The sequence below is a fragment of the Uloborus diversus genome, chromosome 6 (genome assembly GCF_026930045.1).
Source record: "Uloborus diversus isolate 005 chromosome 6, Udiv.v.3.1, whole genome shotgun sequence".
In the NCBI taxonomy this organism is placed as follows: domain Eukaryota; kingdom Metazoa; phylum Arthropoda; class Arachnida; order Araneae; family Uloboridae; genus Uloborus; species Uloborus diversus.
The window spans coordinates 122,820,344-122,842,428 of record NC_072736.1 but is presented as its reverse complement, the minus strand read 5'-3'; the positions used below and the strand labels follow the sequence as shown (position 1 = coordinate 122,842,428).

General features: G+C 34.3%; 1 protein-coding gene across 1 annotated transcript in view; it reads right to left on the bottom strand.

Moving 5' to 3' along the window:
* Positions 1-22,085, bottom strand: part of LOC129224694 (nudC domain-containing protein 1-like) — a 65,450-nt gene that overhangs the window by 24,700 nt on the left and 18,665 nt on the right. Inside the window, exons 4-5 of the mRNA XM_054859241.1 lie at positions 6,594-6,789; positions 684-863 (exon numbers count right to left, since the gene is read on the bottom strand). Coding sequence (XP_054715216.1) covers positions 684-863; positions 6,594-6,789 — 376 coding nt within the window. The remainder of the gene's footprint in view (positions 1-683; positions 864-6,593; positions 6,790-22,085) is intronic.

Here is a 22,085-nt window from a genome sequence, read left to right as displayed (position 1 = left end):
ATGAGACAGGACTTTAGGAAAAGGATCTTATATGCAGGGTTTTATATATGGGTGACCTTGTATCCAAGTCTGACTCTTAATATATTTAAAAAATGTTTTTCAGAGTCAAATTGCCCTTTCCTGCTTTTCAGTGGGTTTACAAAATTACCCGGAAATTCTCAGTTTCCAGAGGGAGTAACCCTGGAATTCCATTCAAAATTTTTTAGATACCTTTTACCAAAATATTCATAGAGGAAGACATCTGCACGTGGAGTATTTGAAAACCTTTCATGAATCAAAAAAATTTAAAAATTCTGTTAAATTATAGAAAAAAAACACAACACATCAAATACAACATATAATGTGGGAACACACAGTTTGTAAACAATACTTTTGTTTTTCTATCCCAAAAATTGTCATCCCTTCAAAGCTCTGGAGTGAATTTACCCTCCATTTACTACATTAAACTTCAGTTCCTCAATCACAAAATTTTTATTTCATTTTCATACTAAAAATAATAAAAAGAGATAAAACAGTTTTGAAAATGTTTGATAATCAAAATATTTTCCTGAAAATTTAATTTATTATTTCTCTGACTGGTGGAAAACATTTTAAAGAGATTAACCAAGACTGTTCAATGTACTGGTTAATGATTAAATATCACTCATTCCAAAAATTAAACAAATTTAATAATAACTTGAAACCTTGAACGGAGTTTTCTTTTTGGAGTTTCACTAATCCATCGGAATCATAAAATACTTTGAATTCCTCTTGAGAAGCAACACATATTGCATCTCCATTGTTATCAATGGCTGCATACTCTGGGAAGGAAGGTCCGGCCAGTTTTCTAGTTCGTTTCTTAGTCCATGCCTGGTTATTTTGGCCTAAATGAAAAATAATTACATTTTACAACTATATTTGACATTGTGAGTAAAACAAACAGGATTGCAACCAAGATACTAAAAACAATGTCTATAACATCTCTACAATCAGATTTTTTCATATGCTCTAATATATAATCACAGCTTGAAAATATTTGCATATAAATTGCAAAAAAGTTTTGGCTAAAATATGCTATTTTTTAACAGAACATTTTAATCCCACAATGATACTTCAACAAATTGACCAAATTTGGGTGAAGAGTTAAGTTGCCATAATGGTTTCACACCATAGGTAATTTAACAAGGTACATAGGCATTATTTTTAAAATCCTACAGCATTACATTATTAATGTAAAAGATGTGCACATATTATATATAATGCCATAATAGCAATAAAATAATAAGTTAAAAACAAAATGTATATAGGGGTAACTAGGGAGCCTTGACCATAAGGGAGGCTTGACCCACCCTTCAATTTTTGTATTTAAAAATATTTTAGCTGTTTCTCACTAGATGACAGTCAAAGCTAGTGATGTGATCAGGCATCCATTTTAGTTTTATTCATCTAGCTATCAGGTATGTGGAGATATTCAGAAAAGAGAGTTTTCCAACCTAAAAAGTAAGAATTTTGAGCATAATTTGTCAGAACTTTTCAGCAAATGTAATCTAAATATATGAAACTCAAAGGTGACTGACTGACATAGTGATCTATCAATGCACAGCCCAAACCACTGGACGGATCGAGCTAAAATTTGGCATGCAGGTAGATGTTATGACATAGTCATCCGCTAAGAAAGGGTTTTGATAAATTCTACCCCCAAGGGGATAAAATAGGGGATGAAAGTTTGTTTACCGAAACACCCATGCAAAAACAGTCAAAGGGCAAATTGAAAATCAAAGTGAAAGCCTTGCTTGAATTAGTTACTCAAGTTTTATTTATTAGCGAATTGAAAATGGCAACAGATAAAATTTTAACTCATTAAAAGTTTTCAGGCATATTTTGGATTGCATTTGCTTTGTTTCGGTTTAGTAGTTTTGGTTATAGACTCTGTATTTGGCATTTGTTGGGGACATTTCTATAATTGGGAATCTGGCGCGGTCGTCTCTTTTTTGGCATAAATAACTTTATTTAGGTACCCCTGTTGATTTATAGTAACCCTATGTCAATAGATGTTTCCGGTATCTTTGTTTAGCTTCGCAAAGAAAAATACCTCTCGCACCGGAGCTGGAGCCAAAAATTGACGCCAATGAAGAGGGATCGCCAGATTCCCAATTATCGTAATCTTCCCCATTTGTTTTGTTTTCGTTTGGTTTAAGTATAGGTTTTGACGGTTCGACTTTTTTAAAATGGCTAAAGAAAATCTGAACGTTAATGGAGAAGTTGAAGAATGTACTGTCGTCCCTATTGTTGGTGACGGTGCATGTTTGTTTCGTGTTCTCTCTTATTTAATGTACGGAACACAAGATAGAGCGATGGAGGTGCGTTCAGAAATTGTCAGATGTGTGTTTAATGACTAGAGCAAGTTTTCAATTATGACCCACGACAGGAATGGCTACTTAACACCTGACGAATATTTTGCTGATATGATGAAAAATGCTACTTATGGCGGACTTATTGAGTTAATAGCAGCAGGATTAATATTCCCATTTAAGTTTGAATGCTTAGTTACTACGATTCAAGAATTACTGTCTAAAGTTTATCCAGACAGTATTCATATGCATGACAAGCCTATTCAATGGTTATGTGAGCGTGCCATACTTACTCCAAAGAACGATCGAGCAGCCACTATCAACGATATCCTGCTCATGTCGATTGAGGGCGAAGAAAAGGTCTATACTTCGATTGATACTGTGGTTAATACAAATGACGCTAGTAATTACCTTGTAAACTTTTTAAATTCATTGAAACCGCCAGGTTTGCCTTATCATAAGCTTATTCTGCGTGTGGGCACTCCAATTATGCTGTTGCGAAATTTAAAACCACCCAAACTTTGTAACGGTACGAGACTGCAAGTGAAAGCGTTACATCGCAATATAGTGGAAGCCACTATATTAACTGGGTGTGCGAAAGGGGAAACTGTACTGTCCGTTCTCGAAAGCGAAGACTACCACTCAGGACAGATTCCATTTCAAAAAGGGGCGATAGGTTGAGCATGGGCACTTACCGCTCGCAGTTGCTGTCTTTGAACATGTTATTTTGCACCTTTTACTTCTGGGTTTCCCTCCCTATTTTGATAAATCACAGCAGACCTGACGCATGCGCAAATTGGCGCTAAATCTCGGCTTAGGAAAACGAGCAGTATTTATACCACAAATTCCATTAATACTGAATGATATCCCGTTCGAATTTAAACGATTACAGTTTCCCCTAAAAGTCTGCTTTGCCATGACAATAAACAAGCCTCAGGGGCAAACTCTCAAATTGACTTGAGAGAACATTGCTTCTCTCATGGACAGTTTTATGTTGCTTGCTCACGAGTAAGTTCACCCAGTAGCTTGATAGTTTTAGTGCCTAATGACAGATTAATTAAGAATATTATGTACAAAGAAGTTTTGTAGGCCCTAATTTTTTACACACGCTAAACAAAAGTAAAGTCGCAAAAACTATACCTAATTAATAATAATACTTCTTAACGCGAGCGAAGCTGCGGGCAAAAGCTAGTTAATTTATATTTTTGCAAATGGGATTTTCTAAATACTATAATATTGAGCTTTTATTATAACTATTTATTATAATTTTAAGCAGGGTTCCTCAAGGATCAGTGTTAGGGCCTGTTTTGTTCATTGTTTTTATGAACGATATTCACAAAAATAATTCTGGGAACATGAATTGTTTTGCTGATGATGTCAAAGTTATGGGGACTGTAGAAAATGAAGAACAAGCAAAACAGCTGCAAGAGGATCTAGATCATATTACAGAGTGGGCTGAAAAATGGGGTATGGCTGTTAATGTTGGGAAATGTCAAGTGCTACATTTAGGGCATGGAAATAAGTGTACAAGTTATTATTTGCAAGGTTCAGTCATTAGTCAGGCAGACAAAGTTACTGATCTGGGGGTCTTAATAAGTCAGGATTTAAAGTTTAGCCAACAGTGCAGCATTGCTAGTAACAAGGCCAATAAGATGCTTGGGTTTAGCAATAGGTATATTTCAAACAAATCTAAAGTTCTTCTGCCCTTATATAGAAGTTTGGTAAGACCTCATTTGGAGTATGCTGTTCAGTTTTGGTCTTCTTATCTTAAGAAAGACATTAACGTATTGGAAAGGGTTCAAAGGCGGGCTACAAGGCTAATAAATGGACTTTCTCACTTAGACTATGATTCCAGGCTTAGAAGGCTAAAAATGTACAGTCTTGAGCAAAGAAGAGACCGAGGGGACATGATTCAGTTGTTTAAATTTATTAAAATGAAAGATGTTACAGGGCTGAAGTTTAGCACTGAAAACAGGACAAGGGGTCATTGTTTTAAGCTATTTAAATCTCAGGCTAACATGGATGTTAGGAAAAATTATTATTTTAGCAGGGTAGTGGAACCTTGGAACAGTTTACCAGAAGAGTTGATAATGAGCAAGGGAGTAGATAGTTTGGTCGTCACTTTTGTATTCGTATAAAGTTTGTTCCTTGAATTAGGCTTAACCTCACCATGTGCTATTCTGTACAAAATGGGTAGGTGGGGAAGTTTGACCCACTCTGTGTAAGGGAGGCTTGACCCACTGGGTCAAGGCTCCCTTACTTAAACAGTTTAGGAATTCTAGAAATACTGTTTATCAAAAACAATTTATAATTACAATAGTTACTTTATGGGGATAATATATATGATTATTATATATTTTGTATGTTTACATTAAAACCAAGGCAACTTATCAGTTATTGTTTACAATGGAATTTTTGTTTCAACAGTTCATATTAAAAGCTAAATTATGATTAATTATCTGGTTTTTGAGGAAAATTTGCAAATTTATAAGTTAATTTTTCTGAAAAAGTTTTCTGTTGTTATTTTTTTATAAATATTCATTTTTTATGATTCATTTTTTTGTAATATCTTTAGAAATTTAAAATAAGTGCAATATTAATTATACAATATGTGTATATTTAGATATTTTCCCCCTCCCCTCAGGATGCCTTTTTTTTTTCATAAACCAAAAGGAAAAGCTCGTAAGAAGCACTCCACAGAAACTATGAAAGCAAACGTTTCGAAGGTTGTAGTATTTGTAGCACAGCTTTAGATTATGATTTAGATCGAAAAACTCTAGAGAGATATGTAAAAAAATATAAATTAAGTGAAAATTAAGAAGAAATGGATATGCAGCCCAATTACAAAACTGGGCAAATATTTACTGATGAGGAAGAAAAAATTTAGCTGAATATCTAATAATGTCATCCAAGCTACATTATGGATTAACACCAAAGAGTACAAGGCAGCTTGTATTTGAGTTTGCAATTGCAAATAGTTAAAATGTACCAGACAAATGGTGTCAAGGTAAGATAGCTTCATATGATTGGCTCCGTGGGTTTATGAATAGGCATAAAGAATTAGAAAACCAACAAGGTCAAGAATTTTAACCGACACACCAGTAAAAAGATCAGTTGAGATTGAACATGAAGAAAGACAAAAGCGAAAAAATAAAAATATTCAGAAGAACAAATTTCCAAGGGTAAAGAAAGTAAAAAAAGAAATTATCACTACTAACACAGAGGATAGTGCAATACAGTGCTAACACAGGTGCAATCCTTTGTCCAACTTCTTTTGTTCAGGGCGCTCAAAACTCGTTTGAAAATGTTCTGCAACTTGGTAATCCAAATCTTTGATAAGTTTAGCTACAGTAAATAACTTCATTTTGCTACTTCAGAGAGCGTTCTTTTTTATTCTTTTTTCTCTATTATTTTCGGCTCCTTTTAAAAATTAAAATTTTTGTATTAAGACTTTTTTTTCAACTTTCATTACATGTTTCCACTTATTTTTAACTATCATGACTAATTTTTAGAATATTATTTCATTATGATTATGACCTTGTTAGCTCGAAAACTCGAATTTTTTGACCCTCGCTTCGACTTTGTATTATTGAGAGTATACTGTATTTATTTCTTGTCCGTTCTTCATTGTACTACACTTGTTCTTTTTGAATGTTAAGTTCTGTTGTGCAAAAATACAAAACATTTTTACTGTTCTGCATATATATATATTCACTGTTAGAAGAAAGTATTATGCATCAGTACAACCAAGTTTTTGAGGAAGGACAATTTTTACCTTGTTTGTTCCTCGATTTAACCTTTTTGAGGCTTATCTGCGGCACTTGTGTCACCCAATTAGACAGATAATCGGGAGTTTACTGTACAGTTAATGGAAATGAACAATGTTATAACACACAAAATTAACAGATTACTGCAAACACTTGTTTCAGGGTCATAGAGAACCCCCTTTTCAATGCAAAATAGAGAGCTTTTCGATGCAAAGACATACAGTATCTAAAAGCTCACTATTTTGCAATGAAAAAGGGTTTCCCTGCAACCCCAAAACACGTTTCTACAGTAACCTGCTAATTTGTGCATTATAACGTTGTTGATTGCCATTTACTTTTCTACACATAGGTATTTGTTTATTTCTTAAAATTAAATTATTCCAAAATAATAATTTGGCCAACATTTTCAAACAATTTTACATGTGAATGATGCAGCTAATACTGTTTATTGATTAACACATCAGTCATTAGATAGAGTATAAATTTAAAAACTTACCACATGTAAATGAAATCCATTCTAGAACAGAAAAAAAGGCATGATCTTTAGAAAAGGTTAAACCTTCTGGAACATTTGCCTTTGGCTCAACAGCAGCCACCAGGCAATCAATTTGCTCTCCACCAAGAAGAGTTCGATGAACAGAATGCATGAGATAGCAATGAATGTTCCTTTCAATATTGTAGCTATGACAACACTACAAAGATAATAATGAAATTGTACTTCAACATGTCTGAAAATATCATGTGCTATAAAGTTATTTTGTGTAAAATTATGTCACTCGTGTAAAACAAACATTTACATATTTCATTAACAATCAATTTGAATTTCATACAAACAAACATCAGTACCAATACTATCTTGTAAATTAACACAGTAACAAACAAAGCATTTCTTTTCTGTGCTGATGAGGCCGGGATTCATTATTATTGGAGTGTTTAATGGTCTTTTCCATGGAAAGAAAAAAAAATTAAATCTCATAGTTACTGTATATACTATTTCATACTCATATTAATTTAATATTCATTGTCTGCATTAATACAGTCAAACTCCGATTTAACGAACCTTTATTTAACGAGTTTCAGGATTAACAGGATTTTTCTTTTTCCCTGACTAAAATGAAGGTCAAAACCCCTATTTACTGAATAATTGACCCTGAATTAACAAATCATTTTAACAGCTGAAAAAAAAATTTTGTTGTTAGTTTGAGTTAAGAAATATTGGATTGTTTTCCAAATGTTATATCGATATTGTCCGAAGCAGAAAAAGACTTTTCTTAGAATCAGCAATTTTTGAAGGGCGAGGGGGAAACCAACGAATATTAATTCTGATGCAGAAAGCGATAATGAAACTCCCATTAAAACTTACTTTTTCAAATGCTTTACACAGCCTGGAAACTAAAAACATATATCATGCAGCAGGCTGCAATTGACACAGTATTTTTTCTCTCCTTAAAGTCAAAAGAGAACTACAGTCGAACCTCGTTATCACGACACCTCTGGGACTGTCATCAAAGTGTCATCATAGCCGGAGTGACGTCATAACCGGAATAGTTTAGAAATTCATAATTAAACATTGGTTCGGAATAAAATTAGATTTAAGGAAGAAATTAATAGTGTTTATGCTTTTAAATAGATTCAACTAATGTAAATTTGAGTTATTGGTGAATATAACAAAAAGTTAAAAAAAAAACTTCACTCATTATTATTATTTTTTTTTTAAATTCTACAATACTTTCCAATAAGTGTTTGCTAAACTTTCACGAATAACATTTTTAATCCTCCTTTCCACGAAATTATCAGCAAGAAAAAAAATAATTCAAGACTTTTCACTTTTGTCCGCAATTTGATTAGATTATGACGGCCTAGCCCCATTTTTAAAAGGTGGAAAAAACCCTTCCTCATTCTTTTATCCAATTTAGAGTTGTGCATCCCTTTTATATGTAATGAGGAGCTTTTATCTCTTTTTCTCTTATGGGAAAATCTTGTAGAGACTACCTACAGCTTAGCTTAAGGTTAGCTAGGTCTTTCTCTTCTGCTGTTTCCCTCGTCCAGAATTACAATCCTCCCACTTTGAATTCCTTTCTATTGTTCCTCTTGTCAAAGTCTGAATCCTGTACCTTTCAGAACTTATCTACTCCTCCCCCTCAATTTTTGAGGTGTCATGCCTGGTCAAATCTCTTGTCTGAGTCCGAAGTTCCTACAACAAACATTTCCAGATGTTTTCATTATTTTAAGGAAACTTTTTCAATAGAAAGAAGTATTTGATCCTATCTGCTCAGCTTGAAGTGTCGTCGTAACCGGAGTTACCCATAAAAAAATGTCGTAAAATCCGGAGCCACTTAACATTAAAACTGTATGGCATAAGTTCGGGACTTTGAAAAAATGATGTGACATCCGGAGTGTCGTAAAATCCCGGTGTCGCAATACCGAGGTTTGACTGTATTTCGACTCAAGTATCAAGGAAATTGTCAAACATGTACTATTACTCAGTAATTTAAAATTTCACATTAACTAGTGTGTATTAAGTCGTGGAATGCTGAGCAAAAAGTATGCACTTTCTAACTATGGTTATTTTTGTGCAGTTGCTTAATAGGGATTTTAGATAAGGTAAGTGCAGTTTTTAAAAAACAATTCACACCTCAATATTACGAACAACCCCCGATTTAATGTTTAAAAGTTTCGGTCCCGTTGAATTCGTTAAATCGAGGTCTGACTGTATAACACTCAAAACTGCATTTTTAATTACTTCTACTTGCACTTTGTTGTTACTATTTTCTTCTCCTTCAACGAACATTTAATATGTAAGTTACTGTATATAGTCCTTATGTGTTCTTGTAAATAAATTGAATGTGTTCATCAAGACTGTGTCAAATTATTGTCCTAAAAAACTATACAAAGCCAAAAAGTTGGTGAAAGGAAAATAAAACCTCAGAAATACCAATTAAAATAACAAACTAAAAAGCAATCATTATTTCCACAAAAAGGTAGGCCAAGCATCAGTAAAGTGGAGCACTAATCATTATGCGATTCTAGAGAATAACTCAGAACCAATTAATTCAGTTTCAGTTATGTAAGCGTTAATACAATATAACCGTTTCAATGTACATATGCTGCTGCTGCCATGACTGTTCACGTTTTAATAGCAATAGGACATAAATACTTTTGTTTTTGTCTCTACTATCAGGACAGCAGCAGTACTAACAGTTGAACGCGGTTAAGATGAAATGCCGAAAATTCACCAATTTAATCTTGCTAGCCATTATTCATAACACCCATGAGTAATGAAACTGAAAAACTAAAGAAATGCATACAGTTGACTCTTTGCTTAACGACGTTCTATTTAACAACGGCTTTTCACGGTCCCAGATGGTCTGCTGTAGTGTTAAAAGCATTCTGTTTAAGGACGCTTTCTACTTAAGGACGATTTTTTATGGTCCCTTGAAAGTCGTTAAACAGAGAGCTAACTGTATCTTCATTTCAAAAAGAATTACTTCTAGTTAGTGTGTGTATTACTGATACACACATTGTATTCTAACTGCTATAAATATCTTACTGTTTGTATAAAGGAAGGACAGGGGTCAGAGCAGGGTATTTTAAAAATTAGGACACAAGTTGAATAAAATTTTAGGACATTTTTAGAACAATAAGTATCAAATATCAATAGAAACAAACACTATTTTGAGCATATACTTCGTTTTTGACAAATTCATTACCGTCTGCACCCCTCAAAAAATGGAGATTTTAAAACATGTTTATCCAAGAAAAAGTTGGAAAACTACATGCAAATTCAAAAATTCCTACTGTAATTCTCATCCTCATATAAATAATAGCTGATGATAAAGTACCCCGCGCCTTTCAACAATGAAACTCGAGCCACAGCATGATAATTTGATAATATGATTTGGTAATGTTTGACATGGAGGGAATTGCTTTATTGTGACAAGGCTGAACTTGATCTGGTGATTTAACTGTTTTAGTGGTAAGACTGTCATTTCAGGAGAATGAAGAAAGGTTAAAATGGTCAAACAATGAACCCTACCTACTGGAGTTACCATGACGGGCGACTTTCTGGTATCTTTATATATTAATAGGCAAGCCGTTTTCTTTCGGCACCGATTCCTCCTCTGTTTGTGAACCGATTTCCTTCATTCTTTTTTTGTTCGGTAGCTATTGCTGAGTTTTAGTGTCATCAACAAAAATTTTTTAAATCGAAGGTTAATTAATGGAGATATTAATAAAAAAAACGCATTTTCGTTCAAAATGGCTCTTTCTACGAGAACGGATGGTCCAATTTTTTCGAATTTGATATAGTTGGAAAGGTGTTTAAAAAATACTCCTAACGGAGAAATTGTCAGGGTGCCCAAGGTTCAATAACCTAAATCCACTAGAAAAAAAGTTATAAGCGTTTTTTAGTTGGTGAAACTCAAAAATTTTAATTTTATCTCTTTTCCGTTGTTGAAATTCATTGTTGAAAGCGTGAAACATTAAGTCTTAATTCATTTTTTAAACCGCTTTTTTTTACACAAAAAATGCATTTTAATGCTTTGAGCTTAGTATGGTTGGAAAGCTCATGCAAAATACTTTGAAACAAGTTCTACCCGGTTTCACCAAGCAAAGACGTCAACCCGCTAGAAGCAATTAAAAGTTAGTGAAAATTCATTTTTATTTGCTTTTTCACGCGACACAGTGAGCGTAAAGAAATTGCTGGATAATATTGTGGTGTTGCCAATTCTCACTTGAGCATAAAGAAATGAAATACTTGCATTTGTTTTTATTATTGAGGCTTTTTGGGTAACTACGGGCATTTAAAATATTTTCTTATGTTTTCTCGATTTTAATATTTAAATAAATTATTTTACGGAGTGAGGGACGACTTTCAGTTCCAGCTCCCAGTAATACTTGCATTTGCTATTACTACAAACAGATCTCAAGGTGAAACGTTTGATAAAATTGGCGTAATATTACGACGTCCAGTGCTTTCAAATGGACAATTATTGTTGCTGTGAGTAGAGTTCGTTCATTTGACTGTTGGAAATTTTATATTTAACGGCAAGATCCTGCCTACTTTTACAAAAAATATTGTTTGTACAGAAGTTTTACGTATTAAGGGAGTTTTGCGACATCATTTCATTCAGAACGACTTCCATAATTGTGAAAATGGTGAACTTTATCCATTTTGCCACCAAGGTCAGGACGAGAAATATGTTTCTTTTGCATTCGTAAAAAACGAGTACAGAAATGTCTATTTGCAAGGAACTGACTACGAATGAAGTCCCTCTTTAAGGTGGGGTTCATTAAATTGTAACCCTTCGTGATAAGGCGGAGGAAATAAATGACAGGAGGAACATACATTGGGGAGAATGGGACATCAAGCTTTTTTTTTTATAAGAACGTTTATGAAAAACAGTGTGATATTTGGCAAAGGAAATAGGTGTTATGGTGAAGTGTGAAACATTGCGACAAAGGGGAGAGAGATCAAAAATTTTGAAAAGTGCATTTGTCAGTTTTCCCCTAAACCGTAAACAAATCACAAACGCGATTTTTTAAAAATTACACTATTATTGCGATGTCCAGTGTTTTTGAATGGGCAATTTTTAATGTAGCAAGTAGGATTCGTTCATTTGACTATTTGGAATTTAATAATTCTAAAGGCAGAGGTCAAGGCAACTTACTCAATAATATTAATCTTATTAAAAGAAGCATTGTTCAAGCAGAAGTTTTAAGTATAATCTGAGTTTTGCAGGATCATTTCATTCGGGAAGATGTCGATAATTGTTAAATTGGCGGGCGCTCTTCATCTATTGGTGTCAAAGTTTTGGCACCAATTGCAGTTGGAAAAATTTTTTTACTTTGCATATGAAAACAAAGAGTAGGGAAATGTATATTTTCTTACGGTTGCCACAAAATAGGGGCTGTTCACGTATGAAGTCCCGCTTTAAGGTGGGATTCACGAAATAGTAACAGTTTGTGAAAAGGGAGAGGAAAGACATGACAAGAGGGGCATACAATGGGGAGAACGTGACAACAAGCCTTTTTTTAATAGAAACGTTTATGAAAAACAGCGTGATATGTGAGAAAAGAAAGAGGAGGTATAGTGAAGTGCAAAACATTGTGACAAATGGGGGAGAGGGTCGAAAATGTTGAAAAGTGTGACATCAGTTATACACCGCCCTTAACAATAAACAAATCACAAAGTCGACCTTTTTTAAAAATTGTACTATTATTAGGACGTCCAGTATTTTTGAATGGACAGTTATATGCTGACACGAGTAGAGTTTGTTCATTTGATACTTTTAAATTTATATTTCTAATGACGAAGAAGCAACTTACTCAATAGTAGTAGACGTTTTATAAGTAACATTGTTTACACAGAAGTTTTACGTATAAATTGAGTTTTGATGCTTCATTTCATACGGGAAGATTTCGAAAATTGGATGATTGGTGATTTTTATCGATTGGCGTCATTTTTTTTTGTTTCCAATGCCAAAGCAAAAAATGTTTTTCCTTTGTAACAAAGCGTAGGGAAATATTTATTTGCCTAGGGTTTACACAAATCAACATGATATCCAAAATAAAATTATTCAAGCCAGCAATTTGTCGACTACACCAATTTCTCAATGGGGTAGTTTCCTTCAATCAAAAGTACTACTTTTACGCACTGAAATAGATAGAATAAGAAGAAAAAAAACGTTGAGCCAGAAAAAAACTTTATTTTCTCCACAGTTGTTTTTTAAAAAATTTTTTGAATATCCGATTTTGGAAATAAGGCGTGGTCTTTATGACGTTATAAGTGATGTACTTTGGCGCGTGACTCCATTAACGCGCTAAATATTTACGGTTTGCTCTCAACCTTGTTTTCAGGTTGTGGTAATTTGCGCTGTGGGTAATGGCATCAACGAGAGGCATTTTATCGCTTTTGATGCCAAAAAATTAATTTCAATCTGCGCACCAATTAAAATAGTTGTTAAAAAATATTCAATTTTTTCATCTTATTTAAAAAATGGGTAAAACCTTTGTTTTTAAGCATCTTTTTTCAGTAAAAAATACTTTGAAAATTTCGGAAACGACCCCATTACCGAAATGTCCCCTTTCATCCATTTATTTTGAGATTAACAGATAAAAAGCAAAATTGGAATAAATTACTGTGGTATTGTGTGTCCGTATAAAAATTGTATGTTTTCAGATATGCAGTAAACATGAGTAAGAGTAGAAATAAAAATGTTGGAAATAGTTAAGTTCATACAAGTTTTCTCAAATATTCATTTATGAATATGGTCGAATTTCGACCACTGGGCGAACACTAGTATATATAATAGTGAATGACCGAGTGACTCACCTGATGTCATCAACAATGAAACTTGCACCACAGCATGAAAATTTGTTTTTTTTTTTTTTTTTTTGGTAACGTTTGACCATGCAGGAAAATAATTTATTTTGACAAGGCTGAACTGGATCCAGTCACTTAACTGTTCCCTTTTAAGAGAGTGAAGAAACGATGGTCAACTATTAACGCAATCTATTGGAGTTTAGGATTAATCCACTAAAGTTAGGTTTAAAATTTCAATTTCAAAATATCACCGAACAAGCAATTGCTTCGTTAAAATATAGAAGAGTAGAATCAATTTTCACCCGTCATACCTTGATGGGCGACTTTCTAGTCGAATGTATAACCAGTGAATAGAAGTAATCTGTGCAAAGAAAAAAAATGTTTTATTCAACTCGGAGTATTCAATAAAACCTTGACACAACAGACAAATATAAATTGAAGAGGAAGCATGATAGCTAGAGTTCAAAGTTGGTGGTAGTCAGTCTTAATTTGCACCCAAAAATGTCTATTTCACAAGGCAAGACTTTTATCTTCCTGTGTGATGCATTTCTTATGATCTGATGAAAAGACAAAAAATTGAAACTACACTAACCTCTTGTTATATTGCGCTTGTCGGGAGACAACAAAAAATTGTGATATATCCGAAAGCGCAATATATCCAAGGTCTTAAAAAATAATGATTTATTTGGTGTCAAAATATTTGACAAGAGCACCAACAGCATATTTAGTTTATCATACTTGGACTACTTTTTTAGAAACAAAAAATAATTGAAATGTTTTGACCGTTTTTTGGTAAAATGAGAATCAAAAGTTGAAACACAAACTACAATAAATTCTGATGAATGCAAAACATACAAGTTTTTGTTTGGCTCATTAAAAGAACAGACTTTTCTTAAGAGATACATGTTCCATCAGTGGCACCCCAATTTAAAAAGCAGCATGTTTTTTTTTTTACTTTTAATTTTTCCGGGGACAATGAAAAACTGCGATTCATCCAAATATGAGATGTAAACGCTCTAAAATTTTAAAGACGCTCTAAATTACAAGCAAGCTGCTTTTCATAGGTTTAGAGAAACTGGTCACAGTGCAGATAGGCTCCAACCCTGTGGCAGAATTTTATTTTACTTTCTGTGACAAATTTTCTGGACCTAATTTCTTTCTGCAAGAATGCTCCGTGAAGTAAAAAATGAACTAATAGACAAACTTAAGTGCAGTTCATTTCAAAAGTGAAAAATTTATTTATTCATTAACAAATTTCATGCAACTTCTTGTTTAGGTAAATTCATTTATACAAAAACGAAAAGCATTAAAGCTCAGTATCAGGGCTTCCAACAGATTTTCAGTTTTCGCTAGGGAAAATAAAAAGTGACCTTGAGCTAAATCTATATGGTAAAAAATATTAACACCATGGTAACAGCAATTGGTAAGTGGAGAAAAAAACCAAATCTAACCAAAAGCAATGTAAATTATTATGCTAATTTATGTAATGCTAGTGTAAATTATTATGTTATAGCAGGGGGTGATTGTTTAAAGAGATGCCACTCTCATATTTCAGTCTTAATCTCTTAGCACTTACTTATCTGTAGTTCTTAATACCAGAAAAATACAGATGCAACATCTATTCAATACTCCAAGAAATAAGATTCGAAGAAAAAATTTTTAGTTAAAATACTCATTACAATTTAGTGCCCCCCCCCCCCCCCCAAAAAAAAACTAACTAAAACATGCATGTGATTTGAAAAAATAAATAAGGATCACCCCTACTCTTCCCATAAAAAAACTAAATTATGTTTTTTACACAACTAAAATGAAGTATCCCCCTCCTCCCAAAAGGAAAATGAATTTAATTAAAATATGCATTACAGTTTGAAAAAAAAAAAAAAAACATGCATGTGATTTGGAAAAAAAAATTAATAAATAAAAGGCACCCTCCCATAAAAAAAAATTAATATATGCAATACACAAGATTATAAACAAAGTTTCCCCTCTCCCCAAAAGGAAAATTAATTAAATTAAAAAACACTTTTTAGTCAGAACAAATTGAAAATTTAACCACCCTCCAGAAGAAAATAGGATTTTATTAAAATACTAAAGTAAAAAAGAAATCCCACCCCGGGATTGCCCCCCCTCCCCCCAAAGAAAAAATACCCCTCAAAACAACTCTCCCCATCCTTACAAATTTTAATGTATCAGTCTGTGCCATGACCCCCCCCCCCAGGTGGGCACCCCTGTCTTCTTCCTCATGTGAAAAAAAGAATTTAAATCAAGTACTGGAGCAAACAAAAGTTCCCTTTCCATACGAAGAAAAAAGAATTTAAGAGAGAAGATTTTCATTCATGTAAGCACCCCTATCTGAATACAAAGTCAGGTGGTCAGCCAAAAATACAACACAATTTATCAAGAATTCCATCTGTTTTCTGGTGCTGCAACTTGCGACACAGCAAATAAGCAATTTTTTAAGAGTTTAAATTAATTTTTCAACAGAGGTGAAAAAAAGCAAGTCGGCACAAGTCTTTCACACAAATAAACACGTGCGTTGCCAGCATGGAGTCTTATATCTCCATGGTTGCCAGCCACTCTTCTTTGATCAACACAGGGTTGCTTTAAAATCACTCCATGTGGTGAGAGGTTCTGGTTAGAACTGGTTTCTAACCATGGCAATACCTCCCGATCTCTGAAGTTGCAGACTGCCACAGTCATCAATGATCGCTCGATTTGGCGCTCGCCAAAGTTTTTTTTTTTTTTTTTGTAAAATGTCGCAATTATTTTATTCTTCGTAGGAAATTAGGCCTTTTGCGTAATTCATAGTCCAGTTACATTTTTTTACCGTGAAACAGCTATCCTTTGGTATTGTTCTGCAGAATGATTTTATTGCTGACCTTTTTTCCCCCTATCCCTTTTTTCCCTCCAAAGTGCAAAATCTTTCTACACAAACTCTCTCTCATTCTGCGATAATGTCGCCGTGTCGGCAGCTTTCTGCCACGGGGGGCTCCAATATTGTAAGGCAAGGCGTAAATTTAAGTATTTGGTATGGATTCAGAAAAGAGAGTTGGAGCAAAGACTGGCAGATAACATAAACAGGAATCCCAAGAGGTTTTTTCCATACGCTAATTCGGGGAAAGTTCGAAATAGTCATATTGGGCCACTGGTTGATGAGCACGGAATTTTAATTCAGGACGATAGTGATATTGCTAATGTTCTTAATAACTTTTTTTCGAGTGTTTTTAACGATAACTGTATCTCAACAGTTGACACCAACAAGACACAAGCTATAGTACAGCTTGAGGACTTTGTATTTTCCAGGGATGACATTTTACTTCATTTGAAAAAAATTAAAGAGACTAAGGCTCCGGGACCTGATAATATTTATCCAAAAATTTTAGTTGAATGTGCGGAGGAATTAGCAGATGTAATCGTAAATATTTTCAATGCTTCTTATAGCTCGGGGACAGTGCCAGAGGACTGGAAGCTGGCTAACATTACACCACTCTTCAAAAAAGGGTCTAAAGGGAGTGCGGGAAATTATAGACTTGTGAGTCTAATTTCGGTGGTTTGCAAAATTTTTGAAACATTGATAAAAATTAAGATAGTAAATTTTCTAGAGAATAATAATCTATTGACTAGTTTTCAGTACGGTTTCAGGAAAGGTAAATCTTGTGCAACTAATTTATTACATTTCTATGACAAAGTTACCATGGCTTTGGACAATAAGAAGCCTGTAGATGTTGTTTACATTGATTTTCAAAAAGCTTTCGATAAGGTACCGCATGTTGCTCTACTTAGCAAATTAGCTGATATAGGAATAGGAGGGAAAACTTTCATTTGGGTAAAAAACTGGCTGACCGGAAGGAAACAAAGGGTAGTTGTAAGGGGAAATTATTCTAATTGGAGTGAGGTTTTAAGCGGGGTTCCTCAAGGATCAGTGTTAGGGCCTGTTTTGTTCAGTTTTTATGAACGATATTCACAAAAATATTTCTGGGAACATGAATTGTTTTGCTGATGATGTCAAAGTTATGGGGACTGTAGAAAATGAAGAACAAGCAAAACAGCTGCAAGAGGATCTAGATCATATTACGGAGTGGGCTGATAAATGGGGTATGTCTGTTAATGTTGGGAAATGTCAAGTGCTACATTTAGGGCATGGAAATAAGTGTACAAGTTATTATTTGCAAGGTTCAGTCACTAGTCAGGCAGACAAAGTTACTGATCTGGAGGTCTTAATAAGTCAAGATTTAAAGTTTAGCCAACAGTGCAGCATTGCTAGTAACAAGGTCAATAATATGCTTGGGTTTATCAATAGATCTATTTCAAACAAATCTAAAGATGTTCTTTTGCCCTTATATAGAAGTTTGGTAAGACCTCATTTGGAGTATGCTGTTCAGTTTTGGTCCCCTTATCTTAAGAAAGACATTAATGTATTGGAAAGGGTTCAAAGGCGAGCTACAAGGCTAATAAATGGACTTTCTCACTTAGACTATGATTCCAGGCTTAGAAGGCTAAAAATGTACAGTCTTGAGCAAAGAAGAGACTGAGGGGACATGATTCAGTTGTTTAAATTTATTGAAATGAAAGATGTTACGGGGCTGAAGTTTAGCAATGAAAACAGGACAAGGGGTCATTGTTTTAAGCTATTTAAATCTCAGGCTAACATGTATGTTAGGAAAAATTATTATTTTAGCAGGGTAGTGGAACCTTGGAACAGTTTACCGGATGAGGTGGTAATGAGCAAGGGAGTAGATAGTTTTAAGAGGGCCATTGATCTTCACTGGGGATCATGGGCGTCGCGGCCGGGGGGGTCCAAGGGGTCCGGACCCCCCCAATATTTGAGGACCGGATCCCCTCAATATTTGAAAATCGGACCCCCTCGATAATTGTCAAGATGAAATTTATTATTTTGGGGAAATTATTTTTGCTTTGAAGACTTTAAACAGTTGCATAATACATAATTTACCATGTTTAATTCATATCAAATAAAACGAAATGAACAGCGAAAAAAAAAGAACTACATAAAAACAAAATAGGTGATGTGTATAGTGAACAGAAAGTCGGAAAGTGAACTCCAATGACAAACCATTGCTCTGCTCTCTGCGCACACAAGCTTCAGTTGAGGATGCTAGAAAGGGGACACCTTCTCCCGAGTGCAATGTCAGCCATCCATAGTCGTGTCGCCGGCCTCCCCAGCTTGAAAGCAGGGCTGCGGAGTCGGAAGGAAAATGACCGACTCCTACTCCTGGATTTTTTAAACGCCCGACTCCGACTCCAGATTTTTTTATTTTTATTTTATTGTATTTTTTCAATTCCCTCTCCTCCTTCAGGAAGGGGGAAAAACCACAAACAGAGATTGAAATATTAATTCTTTTCCATGAAAATTTAGCATTTTGTATTTTATTCTAAACGTAAGATACATACAACGTCAGAAATTCAATTAGAAAATCAAATTTTCCAATAGTTACGAGTTCAAAGTGAGATGACTTAAAAATACCATTTTTTTCTTTTTCAATAATTTAAAAGGATTACTTGTAATTTGCCCCCTTTTAATGTTTAACAAATACATATTGATAAAATCGTGTGCTTTCAAATTTTGAAAGTTGCAACTTGAAAGAAAAAAAGCTTTTTTCTAAGTCTAAGTTCTTGAGAAGGGGTGGTTTGCCCCGGGTGACATTCATCTGGTAGGTGACACCCAAAGTTAATTTCAGAGTTTGTAAAAAATATAAATATTTTAATTCTGAAAATTTTTTTGGAACATATTTTAAATTATATTTAACTTTTCAATTTCAACGAAAGTAAGGCACATATACGTCAGAGCAAATTTTGCACAAAATGCGGCGGTATACAAATTTGTACGAATAGCTTTTGCTATACCTATATTTCCTCTTTGCTAAATTTTTAATTTAAATTTTATAGTCTGCTTTATAATTAACCTTAATATGAAGATTTAAAGATTAACTGCAATTATTGAGAGTTGTAACCAAGAAATCAATTACACTTATTTTGTTCCATACTTTTTATGGGGAATTAAGCATATAGAAATGGTCTTGACAAAAAAAAAAAAAAAATTCATCGGATCTTTTAGATTCGTGCTTTCATGCCAGAACTTATTTGCAAATTTGCCGAACACTCTCAAAAGTTTCCACCCGAGCTACGAGCCTCGATTTACTAAATTGTTACTTTCCTTTAACTATTTTATAACTGAGATCGAACAAAACACTATATTTCTCCTTTTATTTGAAAGTGATTACTTGAAAATGTTAGGCAACAAAACCGTTTGCTGACAGTTGCTATTTGTTAAGTTAAAAAGCAAGCAAACTAGGGGACGGCTACAGAAAGTTCGGAAAGCACTTAAGTTAGCTGATTGCCATAATCGCAGTTATTTTCTCATTAGTAGCTTTTTATACGTGTAATCGAACCAATTGCTAGTCAGTTTTTAAAAAATGCAAGGAGAGTCAGTGAAAATGAAAGTAAAAAAGAAGGTCGGAGTCGGAATGTTTTCTAATGACTCCGACTCCACAGCCCTGCTTGAAAGTCATTCCAGCGTATTTGTTGCTATTTAGGGGGAAACAACGGGACAACTTTAAGATACTGAAACTAGATGGACAACTCCCCCTCCCCCTTTTTACGACTCAACAGAAGTCAGACGGGGATCTGAGTTTCTGCCCCTTTCTTTCTTATCTCGTTTCTCGGCGCTTCCAGGTTTCTGTTTCAAGTTTGGCAGTGTTTGTTTCTCCGATTCGATTCAATTTATAGCGACCCCGACGTTACCCAAACAAAATGAGACACCTGACCTCTTTGGCGGTTTTTTGCAGCTGGCAACTACACCCTGGCCAAAGGATGCTCAAAATTTTAGAAAACCACTTAGCTGGTCAAAGGTTAAGTTTGGGGTAGAAAGGGAAAGGACGTGTCATGTGTTTGTCATTATTCAACACGTGGCTTCAAAGTACCTTACCGAAGCGCGGTTTCTCAAATGTGTTTGCGGCATCTCAAATTTGACCAAAAAAGCGTTACGTTACAGAAAAAAAAAGAGGAGGAGTCTAAAAAGGAACGTGCAATTTCAAAAGCAAATCGTAAGTCAGCATAACGATGGATACTGTGATGTCACTTCCGGTAGACCAACGAAAAAAGAAGCGCAAGATGACCAGAAAAAAAAAACCAGAAATAAAAGGAGCTTCCCTATTGGGAAACGTTCCGACAAAAACAAAAATAATTTCATATTGTCTTTTAGTCTCCTTGAGAGTAAGTGACCTGAAGAGCGCTCCATTTTTGGTAAAAATACTTTTTTTTACATATTCGATTACGGCTATGGATAGGTGACTTGAAACGGGAAAATGTAGCAAACCTTCTACGTCAAATGAACCTGAGTAATTTCTAACTACTGAATCATCAACAACATCCACGGAACCATTTTTAAAAAGTCAAAAGACCGTGATAGGTAAGTACCATTCTGTTTAGTGTATCATGCAGGGATTCCCCGATTTTATACTATTCAGATTAGGTTATTTCTCGATTTTCTGAATGAAATTCCTAATTACCCACATCACTACTACCCACATCACTATCTAATAAGAATCTCCTTTTAATGCAATATTTCACAAAAAACTTCGAAATTTGAAGACTCGTCAGAATTTTCTGGGAAAGGAAAGTTTATGAAAGTTCACAGTGACCTCCTATCGAGTAGCCCCTGCATGCCTGTTAATCAGGTATGCTTTACAGTCAATATTTTGACATTATGAGTCCTATCCGAGCTAATGCGTTCAACTTTCTCTCTCTCTCTCTTTTTTTTTTTTTGAAATGTTTCATCTTTTATAAATTTTAATGGAATAAATTATACTCCTTTTAGTTATTAAAGCTTAACAGAAAATTATCCATTAATAATCCTGCTTTACTGAACAAATTTTATTGAAAGAACCATTTTAAAACTTATTGTCACGTGTCAGAAAAAAGCAGTTCATTTCTCTATCTCTTTCCCATCGTCCGCTGATCAGAATTCAATTATGCACCAAATGCTGTTTGTTCTCTGTGTAGGCCAGTACTTTTCAATCTGTGGAGTGTGCCTCTCAAGGCAGGCCTATCACTTAAAGAGGATCAGGAGGGGCACTTTCCCCGCTGACTTTGAGAAATCATAAATTAAGGTATATACGAGTACATGGGCATGGCTATTGCTGTTTTTTGGTTGCTTATGCATTGAGTGTATGAAGGATTTTATTTTTGTATTTGTGTTTTTCGTAGGTTCGTGAATGTCATAAGGGTGAATTATATACTTTAATTTTTTAATTAAAAAACATCAAATTAAACTCTTTCGAATCCAACTTGTGCCAAGAACTTAGAACTGCAGGGTTTATCACTATGTAATATAAAATTTAATTATACAGTTGTCGCGGCTTATATATGAGTCACACTTTGTTCTAAACAGCTTTGATTCCATAAAGCGGCTGATTCAATGAAGCTAGATTTCGTTTTTGATGATTTCATTCATTAAGAACGGTTAATTCAATTGTCCACTGTTTCAAAATGTTGAAAATTTGGTGCGGCTACTCTTCGTGTGCCGCCCTTCGTCGTGTAAAGCTGAAAGAAGCTTCATTGCGCTGAGAAAGCTGAAATTGTATCTAAGGTCGACTATGACACAAAAGCGGTTGAATCATGTTGTTTTATGTTACGTTCACAAAAAAC